Raw genomic sequence first — 21,028 nt, forward strand, 5'->3', positions numbered from 1 at the left:
CCAGAACGTCCCTGTTCCGGACCACTAAGTAGCTAAATAGCTAACCCGGAATAGAAGGTAAGGGAGAGCGTGTATAACGTTAAGACATTATGCAGCATCTAACCAGTGTATAGGAGACTATCGCCATAAGTAATAGCTCTCGTGATAGGGCTGTCGACATAACCGGAGACGACAACAGTGGCCACGACAATAACAGTGCCCTCCTAACTCTTGGAGCTTTTTTCCAAAGCCAGGGCGACGAGATGTAAGGCTGTGTCTGAACCAGGCCAAATGCCTACGGACCCAGGCAGCTGGTTCACCATGAAGCTTGAAGGATAGATTCCTACCAAGCCCTTCGCCAACGGTCAGGCTGGAGGCTCGGCCGCCGATAGCATCTGTGGCGGTCAGAGCCCCGGTAACCGAAGCGTTGAACATAAAGAGTTCAACGGAATAGACCAGCCAAAGCCTTGTATACATCGGCAGCACGGCTGGTCTTCCCCTTCGCCAAACGGCGAAATCGTAGCGGGACCTGAGCATGACGTGCCGCGTCTGGTACCGCCAGCTTCCGCTGGCCAAATCTACGATATTTTTACTAAGTACGGGAAGATGTTCGGCGCGGACTCGTCGATAGCGAAATCTGGGCAGTGGAAAGAGCGAAGCTCGTCCTCTTCACGTTGCATCAACCCGGTCGGCGATAGGTCTCTCCTGCTCAACAAGCAGTGTAAACAACTGATCCATGATGATCATGGAGTGCAAGACCCTAACCGCGACCGCACCGCCACCCCAAGCCCTTCCGAAGCCGTGGATGATGGTCTTTATGCCGGCCGTTCCGCCAATATGGAGCGCGATGGTGGTGAGCTATACTCTCGGATGGAAGGTTTGCAGCGGCGGGAGACAAACGGAAGCAGTCCAACCCCACTGAGTCCGCCCTATTTGCCCTCACGGAAACGGTCTGCCCCGCCTGCAAGGTCCCGCGCGCCGCCCCCAAAGCGGTCACGTGAGTCTTCACGCGTGGCGGCACGGAGAGCGATGGAAGCGGAGGGGATGTCAGCGCACTCGGATTCTCCTAGGGAGGAAACGCTACGGCATGCATTCCCACGTCACTACCGGGACAAAGCGTGGGACATTGTACACCTCGGCGCCGTATACTTGGAACAGGACGGCTCGTTGAGTTGAGAGTTACTCTGGGCACCAACCACGGTGCGGCCAGTAGCCTTAAGGGAGCGCCCCTTGAGCGAGCTCAGGAATTGGTCCAGTGGGATCTCGGCGCCGATACATGGGACGAATGGCTTGTGGTGGAGGGAAAGGCCGGCGGGCGCTACCGCAGCAAGGGAAGGGACTCTATGAGAGGGAGTTCCCAGGGAGAGAAGTAGTTCATGTTTTGCGGTTTCCTAATGGATGGTGATTGTCATTATGCTATACAGGTGTTCACGGGAGGTCAGCTTTAATAGGGTCAAATGCACGGTCACTGATGTGCTTGATCGCTTAGGTCATTGAATTTCAAATTCTAGAAACCTCTCGAGTTCCAAAGCTTATTACTAGGATCGATACGGACAACTTGCAAGCGTCTCCCTTCGTACACAAACCACCCAAAGTATTTACACTCCTTCACAGCTTGTTCAACCACAGCTGGCAGGTTTACGCTGCATCTCCGCTCTTGTGTATGCACATCAATGAACCGTAGTATTTCACGCAGTGATCTAAAGTTACCAGGAAAACTAGGCTTGAACTCAGACAACGGCCACCAGGCCGTTTCTTTCCCATCCACCTCTAAGTACCCTTTACTTACTATAGAGATTAATAGGAATTACTAATACAAATGGCAGCCTCATTAATGCTGCGCCACCCCTGGATTACAGCATCAATTCTCATCCAGCCTATGTTGAACGTAGTGTATTATGTTGGTAGGGGGGTTACGTGGACATCCACAGGAGCTTCCTGCGATCACGTGATAGCTTTGCTTGTTTGTATATACAAGGGTCTCGTATGGGTAGAGGTGTGGTACCGCCGACCTTTTCCTGATGATTCCATCGGTGACGCTCAGCTTCCGAGACCACGACCAGCTGTAACCCGGGAGAACCAAATCGAAGTAACTCAGAACTTGCCTGACGTATGCTTCCTTGACATACGCTTCCTCTTTTTGCCCATGCCTCCGCCAAAACGCGAATACAGCGCTGTCTCTGCAATTGCCGATGAAATTTGGTAATGTCGTACGGATGGGAACCTCACGATCGCGAAGGTTCTTGCAGCCAAGCATACGGCTTCGCTACAGGGTCCGGGAGGTTCGGTATCCGTGCGCGCAGCAGCGGTGGCATCCAATTTCGCTTGAGCTTCGCCTAAATTAGTATGTAGAGCTAGCAGGAAGGGGTGTAGTACGTACAGTGGTGTGCACGACCAGCTTCACCCCCCCCCTTAGCGAGTTGCAGATTCGGTACAGGTACATGTATCCAATTTCGCCTAATTGCCACCAACTGTACATAGTAATTGTAGCGAACGGCCATGGCTACGCGCAAGGACCTTTTTGGTTGCCCTGGAGAATCGCCTTGGTTGCCCTAGAGATTCACGGTTGGCCAGGAGAACCAAATTGAAGAAGTACACTTCCTCTTCTCCCCATTAACTACGCCTAACGTATGTGATAGGGTTATGACGGCGATAGGGTTATGACGGTCGGCTACTACCGCCTTCCTAGTTAGGCTCACGAACACCAAAATACTGCCGAATGCCCGATTGTAGACAAAACACTAGTAAAAAGCATCGCGCCGTATTACACTATTACTGAGGTTTTATAAAGCCTTATTCTTATATAATGGAGGCTCTATATTAATATTTTTTGGTGTTTTTAGTACTAACTGCTACTCAATTAACGCCGTGACGTCGCCCATATTAAATATCCTCATCCACATCCAACACCTCATCGTTGCTTGATCCACTTAGCTCATCGTCTACTTCCTCATCGTCTACTTCCTCATCATCTACTTCCTCATCTACTTGTGTAGCCTGCTGAGAGGCCTCCTTTGCCTTCTTTGCAGCGTCTTATAGAGCCTTAGAGTAAGCTATAGCCTCTATAGCTACTGCGAAGGAGTCCTCCCATTGCTTCTGTAGTATTGCTAAGGCTTCTGCTTTGGATTTCGTCTCCTCTACTGCTTAAGCAGCTGCCATATAAGCTTCTGTAGTCTTCTTTCTCTTTGCTATATTGCCTATAGTTACTAACGCCTTCTGCGCTCTTTTTGCTGCCCGGTCTGCTTCTCCTAAGTCCTTTTTATGTTAATCTGCAACCTTTTTAGCCTTTGTAGCAGCAGCCCAAGCCTCCTTCCTTTCTTAAACTTGTCCCTTAGTAATTATAGCTACCTCCTTTCTCTCCTTTCTAAGCTGCTCTCTAGTATTCTTGGCCCTCTGCTTAGCCTTATTTGCAGCCTCCTTAGCGTCAATAAGTGCTTTGGCTAATTTGGTAGTGAGGACTAATTCGGTAGAAAGTACTACCCGCTTCTTTTTCTTCTTAGCTCTCCTATCTATAGCGCCATTATAAAGCTCAGTGTTTTCTAGCCGTAGTATTTCTATACCTTTATCCATTGAATCCATATAGCTTATAAGCTTCCTAATAACAACATCAATTGCTTCGGAAGTAGTATCTAAATAACGGATTGTATGGCTATACCGAGCTCAATTAGAGTGGCTTTTTGGAGTCTTTAGATGCAGAGGTGAGGATAAAAGCATTGGTTTATTTAAGGGCTAAGGTATACATAGTCACGTAGAGGAAGGCTGCCCTATAAGGCGTTGGAGGACTTAATTGGGGTTAAAAGGAAAAAGGCCTGCAGCTTTAAATATACTGTTAATCAGTTCAGGCGTATATATTTAAGGCCTAATCTCACCCAGGATCTGCAGAAAGTAGTCTCTATTAATACCAGTAATACCATAAGCTGCGTATTCGTCAACTTTGGCTAAATATAGACGCTTAACTACCAAAAAGATAACAAGATCTAGAGGCTGTAGGAAGTAGGTTAAGTAAGGTAGAAGACATATAGGAATAATCTTATGCTTCCAGTAGAACTCTATAAACTTAATATTAGTATAAGAGCGGTGCCTATCCATAATAAGCAATCGATAGCTATAGTGTTCAACGTTTAGGGTATTAATTTTAGAGGCCTCCTATGCCTCTGTTCGCTAAGTATAACGCTTAAAATATTAAAGCCACTTAAGGCCCATTTCTTCATTTAACCAACCATTCTCCGTTATTCCGATTAAGCACTCGCCTACAGCTTCCTCTACCGTTTCCCATAGTAAATCTGTATACTGCTTCCCTTTAAAAATGATAAACGGTGGAATTATTTGCCCATGCATGCCAATTAAGTTAATTTGGGTAACCCACTCCCTATTGCCGTTAATCGTCTTAAAGTTAATAATTCTGCCTCTTAATATGACTACTTTTGCAGCAAAAGCTAGTCCCATTGTATAGCCCGTCTTATCCATATTCCACCTATTAAATTCGCTGATATTGTATTAGGTAATAGCGTTGGTGTAGTTAGTAAAGAATCTTTAAATAAGGCCTAGATTGTTATTTATAAGAGCTCGTTCTTAATTAATTAAACGTATATAGCAGTAATAAAGCTCATCCTGCCGTTATAGGAAGTTATATACCCACTTTATACTAAGAGGGTCAACATAGACGTATTAAGGAAGGTTGGTATACTCCCGGTAGAGGACTACTGTAGCAATCAATTAAACGGTACGCTGCTGACATGGAAATCCAGCGTTTGCAAGATATATAAGGTGTTAAACAATTACATCTTCGCCAGCAACGGTAATACGGTTCTGGCTAGTATGGGCGACTTTATAGGGCTATTGCTTTCCATCAAGACGGCGTCAAAATGTCTGTGGATCTACCCCATAGGCCTTTACATAAGTTTCCCGGTCTTTATAGAGCCCAGAACACTAGGAAATAATAGCGCTCTATATTTTCTCTTCTCTGCAAGGTTATAGGGGCCAGCGGGGCATTATAGTGTTAGTAAAAGATTTTGTCAGGGCACTGAGCAGGCTGATGGAATGATACATATGATACTCTATGAGGAAGCATCTCAGGGGCTCGAAGACCCCGAGAGGATATCTACACGATGGCCCGCGCGCTGTCACGTGACACGTCGCTGAGCTCAAAGAGACTGCCCAAGTACCCCCCCCCTACCAACAGATTTTTTAATTCAGCTACAAGCATTCAAAATAAGATAAAGTTGTTATTTTGATTTTGGAACCGGCAATATACTACATTAGGAAGGCGGTAAGCCCAACTAGGAAGGCGGTAGTAGCCGACCGTCATAACCCTATCGCCGTCATAACCCTATCACATACGTTACGTTATGGCCGCCAAAACGCGAATACAACGCTGTCTCTTCAATCGCCGATAAAATTTGGCAATATCGTATAAGTGGAAACCTTACGATATTTAACAAAGATCACGACACTACGGAGGAAGGCCGGTCGTAAGTCCGCCAGAAGTAAAGTTCTTACAGCCAAGCATACGGCTTCGCTACAATTACTATGTACAGTTAGTGGCAATCAGGCGAAATTGGATACCTGTACCGAATCTGCAACTCGCTAAGGGGGGGGGGTAAAGCTGGCCGTGCACATCACTGTAGTTAGGGCTTGAGCCACGGCCAACCTCAAATTCGGAGCTTCTCCTATTAATATCCCTTGACCCGCTAGCGTCCAGAGCTTATCAATAAGAAAAGGCCCATGCGCAGAACAACAAACACCTAGTATCAAATATTCGCGACAACCTATATAGATTTTAATGATATAAATATCCACCACCATATCGTTAAAATACCATTCCAATGATATAGATCTTGTCTAACCTACCTAATACAATGTTTCGAAGAATAAACCCGCCAAAAAACCACCCCCAAAGCCTTGGGATCTACCTAAATTCGAACCACTCGCCATTAATAACTAGTGGGACCACGGCGAGCCAAATCTTCCTTCTAACGTTAATTCAGGCAGTCCTTTTAAGCTATTTAGCTTATTCTTTACTAAGGAATATATAGATAAGATTGTAACCTAGATAAATAAGTTTACAGAGCTCCGCCGAACACCTGAGGAGAAGCAGCTAAAGCACTGCGCTCGGCTATGGAAACCGACATACAGGGCAGAACTATACGCGTACCTTGGCATCCTAATTCATATAGGGCTATACGGCGAACCGATGATAGAGGGGTACTAGAAGAGTTTAGATCCATATAGGGCAGAACATAAGGTTAAAAACGTTATGGGATAGGAGCGCTTTAAGCAACTTAATTGCTACTTTTAAGTCATAAAACCTTGGCCAGATAGTAAAAATAAAGGTAAATTGACATTTAATAGAGTTAAAGACCTTACTAAGCACCTACGACTTACTTATCGGCATCTATATTTGCCAGGAACTCATCTTACTATTAATAAGACTATTAAGCGCTTTTTAGGACGTACCTTTAAAACTATTACTATTCTAACTAAACCTACACCTAAAGGCTTTAAAATATGGGTTTTAGCTAACAAGGGCTATGTATTAGATTGGATGTGGCATGCCAGAGGCAATACATAAGGCCTAGTCGATTTAGATCCCTTGTTCTTAAAGGAAGGATTTTTAAAGACGCAGGCAGTAGTACTTAACTTCCTTACGTAGCGCCACCAGCTTACTAATTTACCTCTCTACCCTCCCTATAAACACACCGTTTAGCTTAATAACCTATTTATAAGCGTTAAGCTTTATATATAACTTTAAGGCCTAGGTATAGGATATATAGAAATAGTACGGATAACTAAGATGTAGCGTAAGGAACAGGGTGGCGAGGAAGGTAATATTTAGGTAGAAGAAACGGCTACTGGCTAGAGGAAGAGGAAGGTTCCAGCGGAGCAGTTTAGTCGTTAACTTTAGGAGCTTAAGCTCACCCATTCGTACTAGATACCATGGGGTAAACTATATAGTGAGCTTTTTAAGGACCATACAGTAATAGAGTTTGCTTAGAAGGACGCCAATATAGTGCTTTTTATAAGTACTGTTTATTCTAGTGAGCCTATTACCTTAATACTAGGACTTTTATACTAATGACGTTATATATCGCCAGGTCAATCCTATGTGGCTACTATACGAAAACGTCCTTCTAGGTCTTCTAGCGCGGCTAGATAGACGCGCCTTATATTTAGTAATAACGTAGAGCTTAAACTAGAGATTCCTAACTTTATAAACAATTACAATTGCTATATATGCGGTGTTAACGTCGCCAACTAGCTGCGCTTATATTATAATACTTAGAGAGTTTATACAAGGATATGGAAGCCACTGTTCTACTTCCTATTTAATACAGTACTTGGTAATAGCTATCTGCTATCTTCCTATAAGCCAGTCGGCCGCAGAGCTCTTTGTTGTAAGAGCCATGCGCAGTTTTACAGAGACCTCCGCGACGCTCTCTTTAAACGCTCTGCTTAATCTAGAAGACTACGCCCGCTAGCTAAGGAAGTTTAATGTACTACTAAGCAGATTATATGGCGTCCGACGAAGGAACATAATCTAGTAAGGCTATAGGAAAAGAATAAGGCTTATAACTACTCGGCGTATATAGAGGCTAAAAGGAAGAGTTAATTAATGCGCAGAGGAGCTAGGAAAGCTCTTAGTAAAATTTCAGTAAATACTACGAGGAAACCTATCGACAGTAAGGACTGGAAGCGGCCGAAGCGTGCGCCAAGAACTTAATTTGGCTGCAGTGTATGTAATATACCGTTCTGTAGGAAGGATGAGTGCTGGCTGCCTCATCTTGAGCGACTCAACACCCTCGATTGAATATATATAGACGTTTTATATGGAAATAGTTGAATATTACCAACCTCATATATCTGATCACTAAGACTTGATCTAGAGCCTCCTATTGGCTAGTTCTTATCAATAACGTCTGGACGCAAATCAGCGGGTCAAGGGATAAGCTCCAAACACGGGCGCATATATGCATACTGGTGCTGGCTATAAGAAGGGTTTCAAATAAAGGCGTACTGCCAGTCACCCATATTTGGAGCCATATTAAGGAAGACAATGGGGTAAAACACCAAGATCTAGAGGTGATATTACATTTCGGTAGGGGAGAGGAGTTTAGAATAGCTTCAAAATCGAGCTCAGAGCTCCGAATTCGAGGTTGGCCGTAGCTCAAGCCCTAACTACGTACTACACCCCTTCCTGCTAGCTCTACATACTAATTTAGGCGAAGCTCAAGCGAAATTGGATGCCACCGCTGCTACAGTCACCCCCCCCGTTTAGCGAGTTGCAGATTCGGTACGGGTATCCAATTTCGCCTGATTGCCACCGACTGTACATAGTAATTGTAGCGAACGGCTGTGGCTACGCGCAAGGACCTTTTTGGTTGCCCTGGAGATTCGCTTTGGTTGACCTGGAGATTCGCGGTTGGCCAGGAGAACCAAATTGAAGACGTACGCTTCCTCTTCTCCCCCTTAACTACGCCTCCGTTATGGCCGCCAAAACGCGAATACAACGCTGTCTCTTCAATTGCCGATGAAATTTGGCAATACCGTATGGGTGGAAACCTTACGATATTTGACAAAGATCACGACACTGCGGAGGAAGGCCGGTCGCAAGTCCGCCAGAAGTAAAGTTCTTGTAGCCAAGCATACGGCAATCAGGCGAAATTGGATACCCGAACCGAATCTGCAACTCGCTAAACGGGGGGAGGTGAAGCTGGTCGTGCACATCACTGTACGCACACGGGGGGGGGACACCGAACCTCCCGGACCCTGTACAATTGCCATATACAGTTGGTGGCAACCAAGCGAGATTGGATGCGCGTACCGAATTTGAAATTTTGGAGCACTCGCCAAAGGGAGGGTGGAAGCTGGTCGTGCACCAAGCTGTAATGGTAGCCTAAATTTTCTAAAGTAGTATTAAATACTTTTTAGGCTATTATTTTAATACAGTGATGTGCACGACCAGCTTCACCCCCCCTCCTTAGCGAGTTGCAGATTCGGTACGCGCATCCAATTTCGCCTGGTTGCCACCAGCTGTACATACTATAGTATCAGGCATATATTTTGTATGTGGGTCTCCAGCTGCAGGGAGCCCCTGTAACGCACAGACAATACAATACACCAATCAATATGCTAGTTTGTATAGAAATCTATGTACTTCTTTCTTCTTTGTTCTCCTGTCTACCATCTTGTTAATATTTACTTATTTTAACTATGGAGCCTTCTACACCTCACCCATCTTATCTTTCACGCGATTAATGCATCCAAATTCAAACCCTACGTCTAGCTAGCCATTCAATTAAGGATATTGCCAACCTTCTTGGTTTTACAGAGAGACAAGTTCAGTATACAGCCGCTGCAGAACGCGTCACGCCAAAGAAACACACTAGTCATCGTCCTCAACTGTCAAGTGCCCAAGTTAACCAACTCGAAGTAAAGAAGGTACATAGATTTCTATACGAACTAGCATATTGATTGGTGTATTGTATTGTCTATGCGTTACAGGGGCTCCCTGCAGCTAAAGACCCACATACAAAATATATGCCTGATACCATAGTAGTAATTGTAGCGAAGCCGTATGCTTGGCTACAAGAACATTACTTCTGGCGGCCTTCCTCCGCAGTGTCGTGATCTTCGTCAAATATCGTGAGGTTTCCACCCGTACGATATTGCCAAATTTCGTCAACCTCTTTGCAGAGACAGCGTTGTATTCGTGTTTTGGCGGGCACAATAGGGGGGTTTCGATAAACCGTTAAAAGGTATCTGTTGGAAGGTAATTCAACTCGAGCCGAACGATCAGCCAGCGATCTGCACGTACTAGCAGTATGTAGTTAGTAAGACCTTCCAATAGAGTTAATTCTTGGCAAACCACAGAAGTTCCGTTGAAAAAATTCAACGGAACTTTGAGCGTATATAACACTTTGTTTACCATATCGATTACCCTTATATTTTCCACAGTTTATCGTTACCGCTATACCTTTTAATCGTATCCGTGAGGTAGGCCGAACAGTTAATTTAGTGGAGCAAATGCGACGTAAAGCTGGTGCCGTTTATACTCCGCCCAACCGAGCAAGCCGACCCCTTAATACTGCCCAATAAGCTCGCGATAAGGTTGAGTAAGTAGAGCGAAGCTTGTAAACAACCATTCATAGCACTACTAAGGATATCAATATGGTGGTGAGGCGGCAGTAGGTTAGTATTGCGCTTCTTATCGAAACCCCTTTTAAACAAAGCGTTGATTGATTACGCTTGACGTAAGAGTAAGCGCTAATGCGCACTAAAATTTAGTTATATCTTCCAACAGATACCTTTCAACGGTTCATCGAAACCCCCCTAATGGGAGGGCATAGCTAAGGGGAAGAAAAAGAAGCGTCGTCTTTAATTTGATTCTCCTGGCCAACCAAGGCGATTCTCCAGGGCAACCAAAAAGGACCTTGCGTGCAGCCACAGCCGTTCGCTACAATTACGATGTACAGCTGGTAGCAACCAGGCGAAATTGGATGCGCGTACCGAATCTGCAACTCGCTAAGGAGGGGGGGTGAAGCTGGTCGTGCACATCACTGTACAATTATATTAGCTTTAGAGCATTCTTCTGCTCCTCTTTTTAAAAATCATCGCCACCCCTTCTCGTTAAAAAAGAGACAGCGCTGCATTTCCATCTGTCGATTGGAAGTCCGTGCGCAGACGTCAGGAAAGGAAAACTCGTGTAAAGATTGAAATCTACGAAGAAAATGAGGCTATATATACACGTGGATGAGTCACAGACACCCCTGATCTAACCCTAATACGGTAATGATCGGCACTACATCGACACCATCACAGCGCTGTCCTCCACCCGTCACAAGGGCCTCCGTGAGAATACGTGCTTTTGCTTCCTTGAGCGAAATTCCGAGCCTCACGACCAGCTCCATGATACGTGCTTTTGCTTTCTCGAACGAAATTCCGAGCCTCACGGCCAGCTCCATGATCCGTGCTTTTGCTTCCTCGGGCGAAATTTCGAGCCTCACGGCTAGCTTCACGACTTCTGGATCTACACCGTCGTACGTAGGAGCGCCGTAGCCGGGGTACACTGTTGGTACGACTAGGGACCTCTTAGAACTCGTTTTAATCACTGTCGGAATCGCTGTCTGACTTACTGCTGCTGTCCCCTCCTGAGAACCCTCCAGAATTGCCACTAGAATAGTCTCCTGAATACCCATCATTATAGGTTGAAGAATGACCGCCTCCCCCAGAAGTCGCCCCACCAGAGCTGTGACCAAACCCCCCGCTCCCAGATGACGGAATAACTGGACCAGGGCCGTTCATATAACTACCACCATCTGTATCATGCTTTTCCCCTCCTTTATTCGGCTTGTCTGGATCAGATTCGTCCAGTTTCGATAGTTTCTTGCTCCAATGTGTATCACTGCTTCCCGTCCATGCTCCCATGCCCCCAAAATCCACAGAACTCGAGTCTCTATCTCGATTTTCCTTCTTCGGCTGTATATATGATGAACGTCGAGAACCCGAGGACTGGCGCGTGTCGATTTTTCCCGAGAAATTAGAGGCCCACGTCGAACCTCTTAACTGTGCTGATTGAGAGGATGTTCTTCTAGTGGTTTCGACGGTTGAATTTGGTGTTACCGTGTCTTTGGTTTGGTATGCAGAGAATAAAGTCGTCCCATTATTACTCGCACTTCCTTCCACGTTTGCGGAGACAGCCTGTTGATCATACTGATTCCTCCTCGCAACGGATGTTGCAACGACGCTAGACACCACCGTCGACAGCAACGCGAAAGCCAAGTGGGCCGCACTCAGCGTTGCTGGGGGCCACGATGCCTTCTCGTCCTTCACCTCTTCCTCTTCCTCGTCAAAATTATCCTCGGCAGCCAGCGCACGCTCCTGCATAGCGGCTTTCTCCTCCAGAAACCGGCTCAGCGCCAAGATAAGTCTCCTTTGCTCTTTCATCGCCGTCTCCAACTTATCTGTCCGGCTTTCTAGAGCCGCATACAGATGGTTGACGCTAGTTTGCATGCCCTTGGATGCATCGAGTTGAGATTCGGCATTCGACTGTTGACTAGTCACAGTAGTGGCCTGGGAGGCTGTGACCGCATCTTTAGCTTCCTCAACGGCGGCGTGAAGTTTTGCAATTTCGCCATCGAGCTTAGCACGAAGGTCTTTAATGCGCTGGAGTTGCTCGTCTTGCTTGATGTTGTGCTCGGCTGTAGAGCGCTGGAGCACCTGGATTTGCTTGTCCAGTTCAGTGGGAATGTCCGCGATTCTGATGGCCTCTATAATTTGTGCCAACTGGTCCTGCTGCAGAGGCTGTTCGGGCAGCTTTTCTATGGATTTTCTGCAGTAGCAGGTCAGTTGGGTAATTTCCCCCACTCATGTACGTGATAAGGATGGCTGGGGAAGGCTCATGGAGAAGCTTACATTACTTGCAGCGATAGAAGCGAATTAACCGCCTCGAGTGGCTGTTCAACCTGCCTCCGTAGTTTCTCCACCTTTCCGGAGATATCTTTAACCGTGTACGTAATCATCGCTTTCGTCTTGCCCAACGCCGTCTTGGTAGAAGTCTGACCCAAAGAGGCCTCGTACTTGTCAAGAAACAGTTTGAACTCGTCCAAAGGGCCTTCCATGGTTTTTAGCAGTTTGGTAATATCCCGGGAGATGTCATCTTGAGTGATGTTTTTCACGTAGTTGTCCAAGTGCTGTAGCGTTGATACAAGGCTGGTGAGGAAAGATGACTCGGATGCATATTTGGTGGAAGCGCCGCCTCTCTCTTTGAAAGCACTGAGAAGGGTGATTAGCAGTTTGGTTCCTGCGATGAAGTCACCTACGGAGAAACCAAAGGCTGGCGCGACCATTGTGGCTCGAGCGAATTTCTCTTCCTCGAAGTCAAAAATTTTCAGGGTGAGAAGAATCATACATATATGGGGAAGGCTGTCTGATATTCTATTGGTAGGCTCTTATCGATAATACGGGTGCCCAAATTAACGTGTTAAGGGATACTCCCTCTACTTTGGGTTATACGCTAAAAATATATTTTTAGGCCTGGCGGTATACGTAAAGGCAAGAATATACTGCGCATGTAAGGGTTATTTTGACCCTTACTCGGGTGCACGCCCGGGAGCTCTTAGGGGGTGCCAAGGCTAGCCTTCGGCTAGCCCTTGGCACCTCCTTATACTACGGTACCAGGCATAAGTTTCCTTAGTATGCGTGGAGCTTTGCAAAAGAATTCTTTTTTTTCTCATTGGTTACTTTAAAAGATTATCGCGCATCGTTGGTCGGGTGGCCTGTCTTATCCTTGTCGATAATCCGTGTCGGACGGGGCGTACTAACGAAACTTATGCCTGATACCGTAGTAAGCTCCTCGGGCTTGGAGCCCTCCTGTCCTCCTCATCGGTTTGTCTCTCTACTAGGGTATTGCCATACCTACTCTTTACCATATCGTCCTCTCCCATCGACTCTCCTGTGACTCATGCTCAGCTTGCCTGCTCCCTACCGTACATCTGGGTAATATGCCTTACAGCGCATTAGCGCGTAATTTAGCATTATCAGTGATATTAATCTCTATACGGTCGGTTAGCGCTATTATATAGAATAATTGTATCGGGAAAATATTCGCAGGCTGATATTCAAACTACCCGTCAAGTAAAAATCAAATACTGCCAATTAGGTTAATTGGTTGCCAAATGGCTGCAGTTGACGTCGTTGACTGCTAACGTATTTGACGTTTTTGACACATTGACAGAAGTTATTCTGAAGCGCCAAGGCTTCGCGTATACTAGGCTGTTTCGGGCTTGGCGCCCCGCCTGGACGGTTACCCTACGAGAAGAAGCAAGCGAGGAGGGTGTTTTGGGGGGGGGGGAGGTTCCGTATTAGGGTACGTTCGATAACTTTTTTGGCCAGGTGGGCTCCACCAGGTGGGCACTCTAAAAAAGCCACCTGGGTCCACCTTGGTCCAACCTGGTCGCGAACAGGCCACCGATATCGAAATCCACCTGGTGGATACTGTCCGTTCGACGCCCAGGTGAATTTCAGATCGGTCGTCTTGGCAGCTGAAAAGAAAGTTTCACCTGGCCAGGTGGAGGCGTTCGCGCCAACCGCGATTACTCCCAAATCTAGTATAGCAGCGAGTTTTGTTACCGATTCAAGCCACCTGGGCAGCCCACCCGGGCGAATTCCACCAGGAGTGGTGGAACATCGACACGACCAGGCCGATCGATTCTGCCCTCCATGATAATTTTGACTTGTTCTCACCATCACGTGATCCAAATCGACGCCAACCGAATGAACGCCTCCCACCAGGCGGAAAGCACCCCTGCTTTGGCGTCTAGAAGAGGCCCAGGTGGGCCTTAAGGCTGTCGACCTGGCTGCGCCCACCTGGCGGAGTCGACTTGGCCAAAAAAAGTCATCGAACGTGCCCTTAGCTTGACGGTGGATTGACTGAGTTTCATTATGTGCAACGCCATACTGCGAAACCCAGGTCAAGTATTTGCGAACTAGATTTTCTTTCCTTTGGAGCCTCTTTCCATACCCAGTTACTGCGGCTGAGGGCCTTAAAATCCACTGCCAATGTTGCATTAGGCTACATTGGAAGGCTATAGACGCTTTAATCGAGCTGCACTTTAGACTTCCTACGTTGCAGCACACATTACCCTTGGACATTCTATTTTCTGTGGCATAGTTCAATTATTTGTTCAGGACTCTGCTCACTCACCATGGTTACCGCTGTGTTGGAATACGGTAAGCGCACTGGTCTCTGATGAAAATTCGACACTAAAGACTCGCCAGATTCGGGAGATTGGAAATTGACCAAGGATAACTTTCCAGACGTAGGTGTTTCCCCCCCGAATTACTCGGAGTGGATCTGACTGCCAAGTAGAAATCCAAGCTACCGCCGATATGCTATATGTAAGAGGAGCCCATGCAGTCGGAGAACTTGACTGTGCGAATCTCATTCTACGTAGATTTTTGGACAAGCCTTCTTCTCCAGAGTCAAACAACGCTGTTACGGAAATTTTGCGAAGCTTCAACATCCCAGATTTCCTGAACACGCGTACGTGCATTGATTTGAATGGCTACTTTGGGTGTAGAGGGAAGTACAAGGAAGAACACGACAATGAAGAACACGACAAGGAGAAATACAACATGGAGGAGCACGACAAGAAGAAACACAGTCTGGAAAGCTATAGTATGATACTCTGTGACTTCTCTTCAACCGTGTACTCACTCTGGTTGTGCTGTAGGCACTTGGTTTCGCTGTTTGGTTAAGTTACTTCTTGAGGGTTCCGAGATAACACGGATTGGCAAGGGTAAAGACTACATATGGTATGAGATGGGTTTCTTCACCCACTGGGACCATTCAGGTCATTGTAGAGTCTTGTGTATTGACACGCCGGAAAATCTACCATCGGATCTCCAGACGGCCCTTAAAGGGTCGCCTTTTAAACGTAGCGACCCGTTCGCGATGCACATCCCCCTGCTCGACCAGATAGTACGGCTGTACGACCATTCTGTGTGGCGGGTCCGACATCCAGTTCGGGATATTGAGAAGGTACTTTGCTCTGTTATGTTCCAAAGAAAGATGAGTTGACAAAGCTTGTCTTAGAGTAGAGGAAAGACCACGCCCGATTTTTCAAACATGCACGAGATTTCCAGGCACGCCATTCACGTTTCGGAAGTTCTTTCAGTCACAATAGAAACACTACAAAAGATGGAAGAACAGCAGAAGGCAATCCACAAAGACTTATCCCCTCTGCTCAAGAAGACTGATCGAAAGCAAGCGCAACAATATATGAGCTTTCAGGTACAAATGGTGAAGAGCCTCAGTCTACGCTCAAATTCCAACCTTGAAAGACTGAAAGGCGAAGTCGCACTGGTGAGAAAGCCTTCTCAGTTTCTATTATTAAGGCACGCTCTAGTCGCAGAAGCTGACGGATGTAGGCATACAACGTAATCGCCCAAAAGGATAGTGGGGTGATGAGGGCGCTAGGAATTTTAACAATGACCTTCCTGCCGGCTACTTTTATTACGGTATACACAGTTACTCCACTTTCCATGACTTGACTTATGCAATCATAGTCATTCTTTAGTACCTCCTTTTTCGAGCTTAGTGACAACGGCTGGAAGGCATCCGAGAAAATTTGGGTGTACTGGGTGGTTACTATCCCATCCACTCTACTGGTTTTGCTAATCTGGCGTCGCTGGTCCCGTGTTTCGGGTCTGAATCCTTTTACGTCGGAATCGCGGAACAAACGACACTCTGAAAAGTCGAAGGAAGTTAGCACCGTCGTTTGACAAAAAGGAGTTCATAGAGTATATCTGTGTCATTGTTAGGTTTCTCCAAATTGTCAACCAATACTCCTTTGTAAAGGCGTGGTGCCAAAGAATAGAAATAACGAATGTGGCATGAATCTATTAAAACCTTCATTAGGAGCCTAGTTACTCAAATATAGGCTATATATTCCTGTCTATAGTGTATCTAAACCATCTATCCTTGGCATACAATTTAATAGTTAAAAACAATACCGAGCAAAATTGACTCCTACCGTTTTCCGATCATTGACCCTACAATTTAGCCCCGCCATTCAATCTGCCCTCTCTAGGGCCTCAGTCTTCCCACGCTGTAACATATCTTCGTGATACCACCGCCTCATATACGATTGGCCGGATTTCTCATGTTTGTATAGCTACCACGGGATTTGCATCTGTCTGACAGTGTCCCTCAGTAGGTCATATCTTGAACGTTCCGCAAGGACCGCATGCCAATCCCCTTTATCGAGTCCTGGCACGTTTGCCGCCAGAATCTGGCCCACTGTCACCCGTCCTTGATTCTGATCGTCTTCATAGCCGAAACGGCGTGCACGATTGACGTATGCGAGGGGGACTGTAACACCCGATGATATGCGTACTGCTGTTTTGCAAGTCTTAGCATTGTGAACCACTACGATTCCGTAGTCAGTAGGGCGATTAATGTTCTCGGTCTGGATATAACTTTCGATGGACGCGACGATAACAGTTCCAATCCCTTTTGTGGTGAGAACGTTTTGATACTCTGATGTGCCAAGGCGAGTCAAGGCGTTGCTGATACGGTTGTGAGCGCCAATCGCTCCGGCATTGTTGTACGGCTCTTCCCCCACGTCCGAGTCTACTGGAACTGTGATTGCGTGCACAACTACGTTCTTTGGCGCTCGCTCTCGGAATGCTTCTTCTAATATTCTCCTCTTACCCTTGTTTTCCGTTGGGATCACAAGCAAAACTGCGCTTCCATAGCTGGGATATTGATGACGCTGGAATGGCGGCAGGCTGGGATTCACCTGAGGAGGCACAATCTTCTCTGTCTCGGTCATATCATCCACGCTTCTTACCAGGTTATTCCGCATAACCTGAAGGAGCTCCTTTGCATATGCTATGGCATTGGCCGCCGCATATCTTTTCGAGGTATTATTCTTCGGGGACTCAGTGCATTTGCTGATTCCAAGAATGGCAACAGCTGGAACTGGAAATCTTTTGAACCCTACGGGTGATTATGTTAGAAGTAATAAACTATCGTCTAAAGACCCTAGCCTAAATACCTGCAGCTAGAGTATCAAAGCACATGGTGCTATTCCCCGGCTCGTCTCTAAAATCCGCGCTCCGGGTGTCCTGGCGCTCCGGGTCAATAATTTCATAATGTAATTGAGGGTAGTCGAGCAGATCGTTGTTTACGGGATGGGTGAACTGGAACAGGTCGCTAGAGGGAGGTAAATTACTCGAAAGCCACCGCCCGTCTGCTCCAACTTCTTTCTGGAGCACATCAACTGCAGAGTGCAGAATATTTGGCATCAGTGGCGAGCTCGACTTTGCGTCATGAGCAGATGAGGTAATCGCTGGACGTATGACCACGTCTCCCAAATTCACCCCAGCGCTAACAACACCGGCACTAAAACCAGTTATCAGAAAGGCTTCAATACTAGCGAATTCTGTCGTCATATCGCTGGCTATGCGCACAGCGTCTGCGGCACTTGGAGATTCCGTCAGAGAAATAAAAACATTAACGGATCCGACACGACCTAGGCGATGCGCCTTCGTATCTCCAGGCACTATCGAGCGATCTTCATATGTCTCGTCCAACAGCGCATCTGCCATCATCAAGAGCAGAGGGTCTGTGCATATCCAACCAACTGTTGGCATGTTGTCCGCCATGGTTTTGTATATGTTGCTTCTGAGAGAAAAAGATGATCTAGAAAACCAAAGACGGTTAATGATGTATGAATCAAGGATGTGTCAAAGCAGCTCTAATAGATAGATGGACGGATAAATATTTTATTGACTTTGATGCTAGATTTGTAAGAGGCGTCTACCTAGATCTGGGCTGTGCCGGGGCTGTACATAGCACATGACAAGAGCAGATACGTACTAGGACACGTGACCTTGCTATAGGCTGAAGATTTTGTCACACTGGAATGCAAGTATGGCGTTGTGCAGAAGACTTCATAAGGTGGAGCCTAAGCAAGAACGAATCTATATACTAATGATAGTATCACGTGATCGCAGGAAGCTACCGTGAATGTCGCGTACACCCCACTGGCAGATTTTTACTGCTTATTTATAGTCATGTCACACTTGACAGCTCTTGATAACGTCTATAAAAGAAATTATACAAACAAAGATCTGATATAAAAAATCAAATGGAAAACATCGCTATCACCATTGCATTGCGCGTTATGTGGGTTCAAGGGCACCGTCAGCGTCCTTAATTAGAGAGCGCTTCAGCCGGCTGCTGTATCAAGATCGACCATTCTCACTTTTACATGTACAGCACTAACGGATTGTCCTAAAGATGGAGCCGAGAGGCCGTTCAGTATCTCTGCATTAGCGGCATAGTTCTCAGATAACTGCATTCATGTTTGTTAAGTTAGGCTTTCATCCAGCATCAGCAAGTAGTCCGCTCCATAATCCACATCACATGTCTAATTCAGCAAGGTATGGTTAACTTTGAAATGTTTTTTTCTTAAATTTCCTCATAATGGAATGAGCCCATATCCCATCCAAAAGTATCCCAGATACCCAAATAAATAAAAATATGTCGTGGGTATAAAATGATGCACAACGAAAAAATCCCATCCATCCCCACACATTAAACCCGTAGCCCCCTTCACACCCCCCTCGACCTCCCATACCACCTCCTCCCCCCCCGCGCCTGCCCCGCTACCGCCCCAGGCCCGGCCTCAACCTCCTTCGCCCCATCCCTCCCGACATCCTTATCATCGACATCGAACTGCAGCATCCGCGCCTTCCCCCTCGCCGCCTCAGCTTCCAACTGCTTGCCCATGCGATCCCGCTTCCACCTGACGCACAAGCACATCGCAAACGTCGCCAGCGCCAGCCCGCCGAACAGCCCGCCGATCACCGCGCCGATCAGCCCTTGCTGCACGAAGCTGCTCTGGCGCGGCGGGTTGTACGGCGCCGGCGTCGACTTCGGGCAGAAGGTCCGCGGCATGACGGCCTTCTGCTCCGCGATGGCGGGCGCGAGGAAGAACTGGTACGAGTCGTAGTCGGCCATGAGGTAGACTTGGGCCAGGAAGGCGACGCTGAGGTAGAAGGGCTCGGTGTTGTGCTGGTCGCGCGCCGCGACGGGGGAGATGGAGGACGCGTTCGACATGACGTCGGCGGGGAGGGTGACGGTGAAGCCGTCGGAGAGCACGATGGTCATGGTGCCGTTGAAGGGCTTGGAGAGGGCGAGCGAGCCGTCCGGGTTGCCTGAGGGGACCGCGGCGAGCTGCTTGATGTAGTTTTGCGTGATGTCGTAGGGGAGCGAGAGCGGGTACTGGTCGGTTGTGAGCTTGGCTTCGAAGGCACCCGGGCGGGATTTCATGGAGGGGAAGGCGGCCGGGTCGAAGAGGGAGACGTTTCTGGTCGTGCCCGTCGGGTCGTTCAGGATGATGTCCGACACGTGCACGCTGAGCGGGTTGGCGTCCGAGATGTTCATCGGGTACCTGTTGATAGGTTCGGTGAAGCGGCCAGCGTCGTAGCCGCCGAAGGTGTTGCTGCCGTTGATGACGCCGCCTGCGCGGTTCATGCCGCTGCCGATGTAGAGGGAGTAGGTGCGCCCGGCAATCATGTTGTTGTCGTAGAGTTCTTGGAGGAGGGTCGAGGATAGGCCCATCCCTATGATTCCGGGTGAGATGGTTCCGGCATTGGCGACCTCCAGGGTGTAGTTGTTGATGACGTTTTGAAATGCTGGATCGGTTTCGAAAAAGTGAGTGTATAGATGTATTGTGTCATCTCCATAAGTACTGTTATAGGTGTTTGTTGTGTTGCTGTCTAGCGATGTATAACTTGGGTCTTGAATGAATCTGATGATTGGTAAGAACAAGTGGTGTCAATATGATGATGCGGGGAGCGTACGTTGTGGATAAAGAAGGATCAAAGTTTCCTCTTGTGGATTGCGCACAATTTGTGAGATTGCTTTTATCACAATAATTTATGGACGCTATGGCGGTCTGGTTCTGTCTTAATGATGGCCAGAGACTCTGATTCTGGGCCGGATTTCCAACACCGATGAATGCACCATACTGAAAGACGTCGGTACCACGCACAGCCCGCTTGTGGATGTCGACGTAGATGGGAGGTTGTGAACAGTTGAATGCAAATGTTGACTGAGCGAACAGCACAGATGCAGAAAGATAAAACAGCAACGAGGCCATGTTGTGAGTCGGGTTATGCTAACAGGATAAGCGTCCAGGCAAAGGTCGGAGGAGGGTTGAGTTTGCGAGGATAACAGCGGTCAGAGAGGACGAACAGCAAAGCAAGGCCAGCGTGCAGAAGGGAAGTGGCACAGTTGCCTCTGACAGTCAGAAGGCGAAGTATGGAAGGTCGTTCTCTTGGGGCCCTTTGGATTCATATTTGGCTGCTGCATGACTGTGTCTGGCAAATAGGCCATGGCTGGTGAGGACCCATACCCGCTAGGCCATTGCTAAGAATACGCCCGCTAAGATTTGAGGTGCGCAAGGGGACCAAGCCGGCGGGCGCGCACAAATCTGAATTTAGCTCTACTCCACATCTCTGGGCGTCCCGTGAGGCT

General features: G+C 47.3%; 6 protein-coding genes across 6 annotated transcripts; 2 read left to right on the forward strand and 4 right to left on the reverse strand.

The window, feature by feature from the left end:
- The first annotated feature begins 375 nt into the window (after nt 1–375).
- Nucleotides 376–1,498, forward strand: K441DRAFT_16176 (uncharacterized protein). Its single transcript, XM_067640258.1, has one exon. It carries the CDS (start codon nt 586–588, stop codon nt 1,153–1,155), a length of 570 nt encoding a protein of 189 aa, XP_067506735.1. The 5' UTR covers nt 376–585; the 3' UTR covers nt 1,156–1,498.
- A 7,427-nt stretch (nt 1,499–8,925) lies between these two features.
- K441DRAFT_655925 (uncharacterized protein) lies at nt 8,926–9,664 on the reverse strand (the record flags this gene model as incomplete). Its single annotated transcript, XM_067647936.1, has 2 exons — nt 8,926–9,009; nt 9,566–9,664. Coding segments are annotated over 2 exons (165 nt in total), but the record flags the coding sequence as incomplete, so codon positions are not given.
- Nucleotides 9,665–10,733: 1,069 nt separating this feature from the next.
- Nucleotides 10,734–12,824, reverse strand: K441DRAFT_685525 (uncharacterized protein; the record flags this gene model as incomplete). Its single annotated transcript, XM_067651891.1, has 4 exons — nt 10,734–11,149; nt 11,289–11,365; nt 11,690–12,307; nt 12,391–12,824. 4 exons carry the CDS (start codon nt 12,822–12,824, stop codon nt 10,734–10,736), a joined length of 1,545 nt encoding a protein of 514 aa, XP_067506737.1.
- A 1,676-nt stretch (nt 12,825–14,500) lies between these two features.
- On the forward strand, nt 14,501–16,411 carry K441DRAFT_16254 (uncharacterized protein). Its single transcript, XM_067640263.1, has 8 exons — nt 14,501–14,706; nt 14,755–14,795; nt 14,846–14,874; nt 14,931–15,154; nt 15,210–15,517; nt 15,572–15,841; nt 15,907–15,996; nt 16,045–16,411. The coding sequence occupies exons 1-8, from the start codon at nt 14,682–14,684 to the stop codon at nt 16,258–16,260; spliced, it is 1,203 nt and encodes a 400-aa protein (XP_067506738.1). The 5' UTR covers nt 14,501–14,681; the 3' UTR covers nt 16,261–16,411.
- K441DRAFT_655928 (uncharacterized protein) lies at nt 16,399–18,326 on the reverse strand. The gene is made up of 2 exons (XM_067647937.1): nt 17,544–18,326; nt 16,399–17,485 (listed from the first exon to the last, which is right to left on the reverse strand). Exons 1-2 carry the CDS (start codon nt 18,133–18,135, stop codon nt 16,653–16,655), a joined length of 1,425 nt encoding a protein of 474 aa, XP_067506739.1. The 5' UTR covers nt 18,136–18,326; the 3' UTR covers nt 16,399–16,652.
- A 527-nt stretch (nt 18,327–18,853) lies between these two features.
- On the reverse strand, nt 18,854–20,945 carry K441DRAFT_631364 (acid protease). Its single transcript, XM_067646309.1, has 2 exons — nt 20,353–20,945; nt 18,854–20,300 (listed from the first exon to the last, which is right to left on the reverse strand). The coding sequence occupies exons 1-2, from the start codon at nt 20,649–20,651 to the stop codon at nt 19,100–19,102; spliced, it is 1,500 nt and encodes a 499-aa protein (XP_067506740.1). The 5' UTR covers nt 20,652–20,945; the 3' UTR covers nt 18,854–19,099.
- Nucleotides 20,946–21,028: the final 83 nt, after the last annotated feature.

This window comes from Cenococcum geophilum, assembly GCF_001692895.1.
Source record: "Cenococcum geophilum 1.58 unplaced genomic scaffold K441scaffold_10, whole genome shotgun sequence".
NCBI lineage: Eukaryota > Fungi > Ascomycota > Dothideomycetes > Gloniales > Gloniaceae > Cenococcum > Cenococcum geophilum.

What these genes read in the sequence shown, in the direction of transcription:
- K441DRAFT_16176 (XM_067640258.1), top strand. Translation starts at nt 586, where the DNA reads ATGTTCGGCGCGGACTCGTCGATAGCGAAATCTGGGCAGTGGAAAGAG.
- K441DRAFT_16254 (XM_067640263.1), top strand. Translation starts at nt 14,682, where the DNA reads ATGGTTACCGCTGTGTTGGAATACG. An exon ending in TACCGCTGTGTTGGAATACG is followed by an intron (nt 14,707 to 14,754) that starts GTAAGCGCACTG and finishes AAGACTCGCCAG; the next exon opens with ATTCGGGAGATTGGAAATTG. An exon ending in TGAAAGGCGAAGTCGCACTG is followed by an intron (nt 15,842 to 15,906) that starts GTGAGAAAGCCT and finishes TGACGGATGTAG; the next exon opens with GCATACAACGTAATCGCCCA.
- K441DRAFT_655928 (XM_067647937.1), bottom strand. Translation starts at nt 18,135, where the DNA reads ATGCCAACAGTTGGTTGGATATGCACAGACCCTCTGCTCTTGATGATG. An exon ending in CATGTGCTTTGATACTCTAG is followed by an intron (nt 17,486 to 17,543) that starts CTGCAGGTATTT and finishes TAACATAATCAC; the next exon opens with CCGTAGGGTTCAAAAGATTT.
- K441DRAFT_631364 (XM_067646309.1), bottom strand. Translation starts at nt 20,651, where the DNA reads ATGGCCTCGTTGCTGTTTTATCTTTCTGCATCTGTGCTGTTCGCTCAG. An exon ending in GATCCTTCTTTATCCACAAC is followed by an intron (nt 20,301 to 20,352) that starts GTACGCTCCCCG and finishes ACCAATCATCAG; the next exon opens with ATTCATTCAAGACCCAAGTT.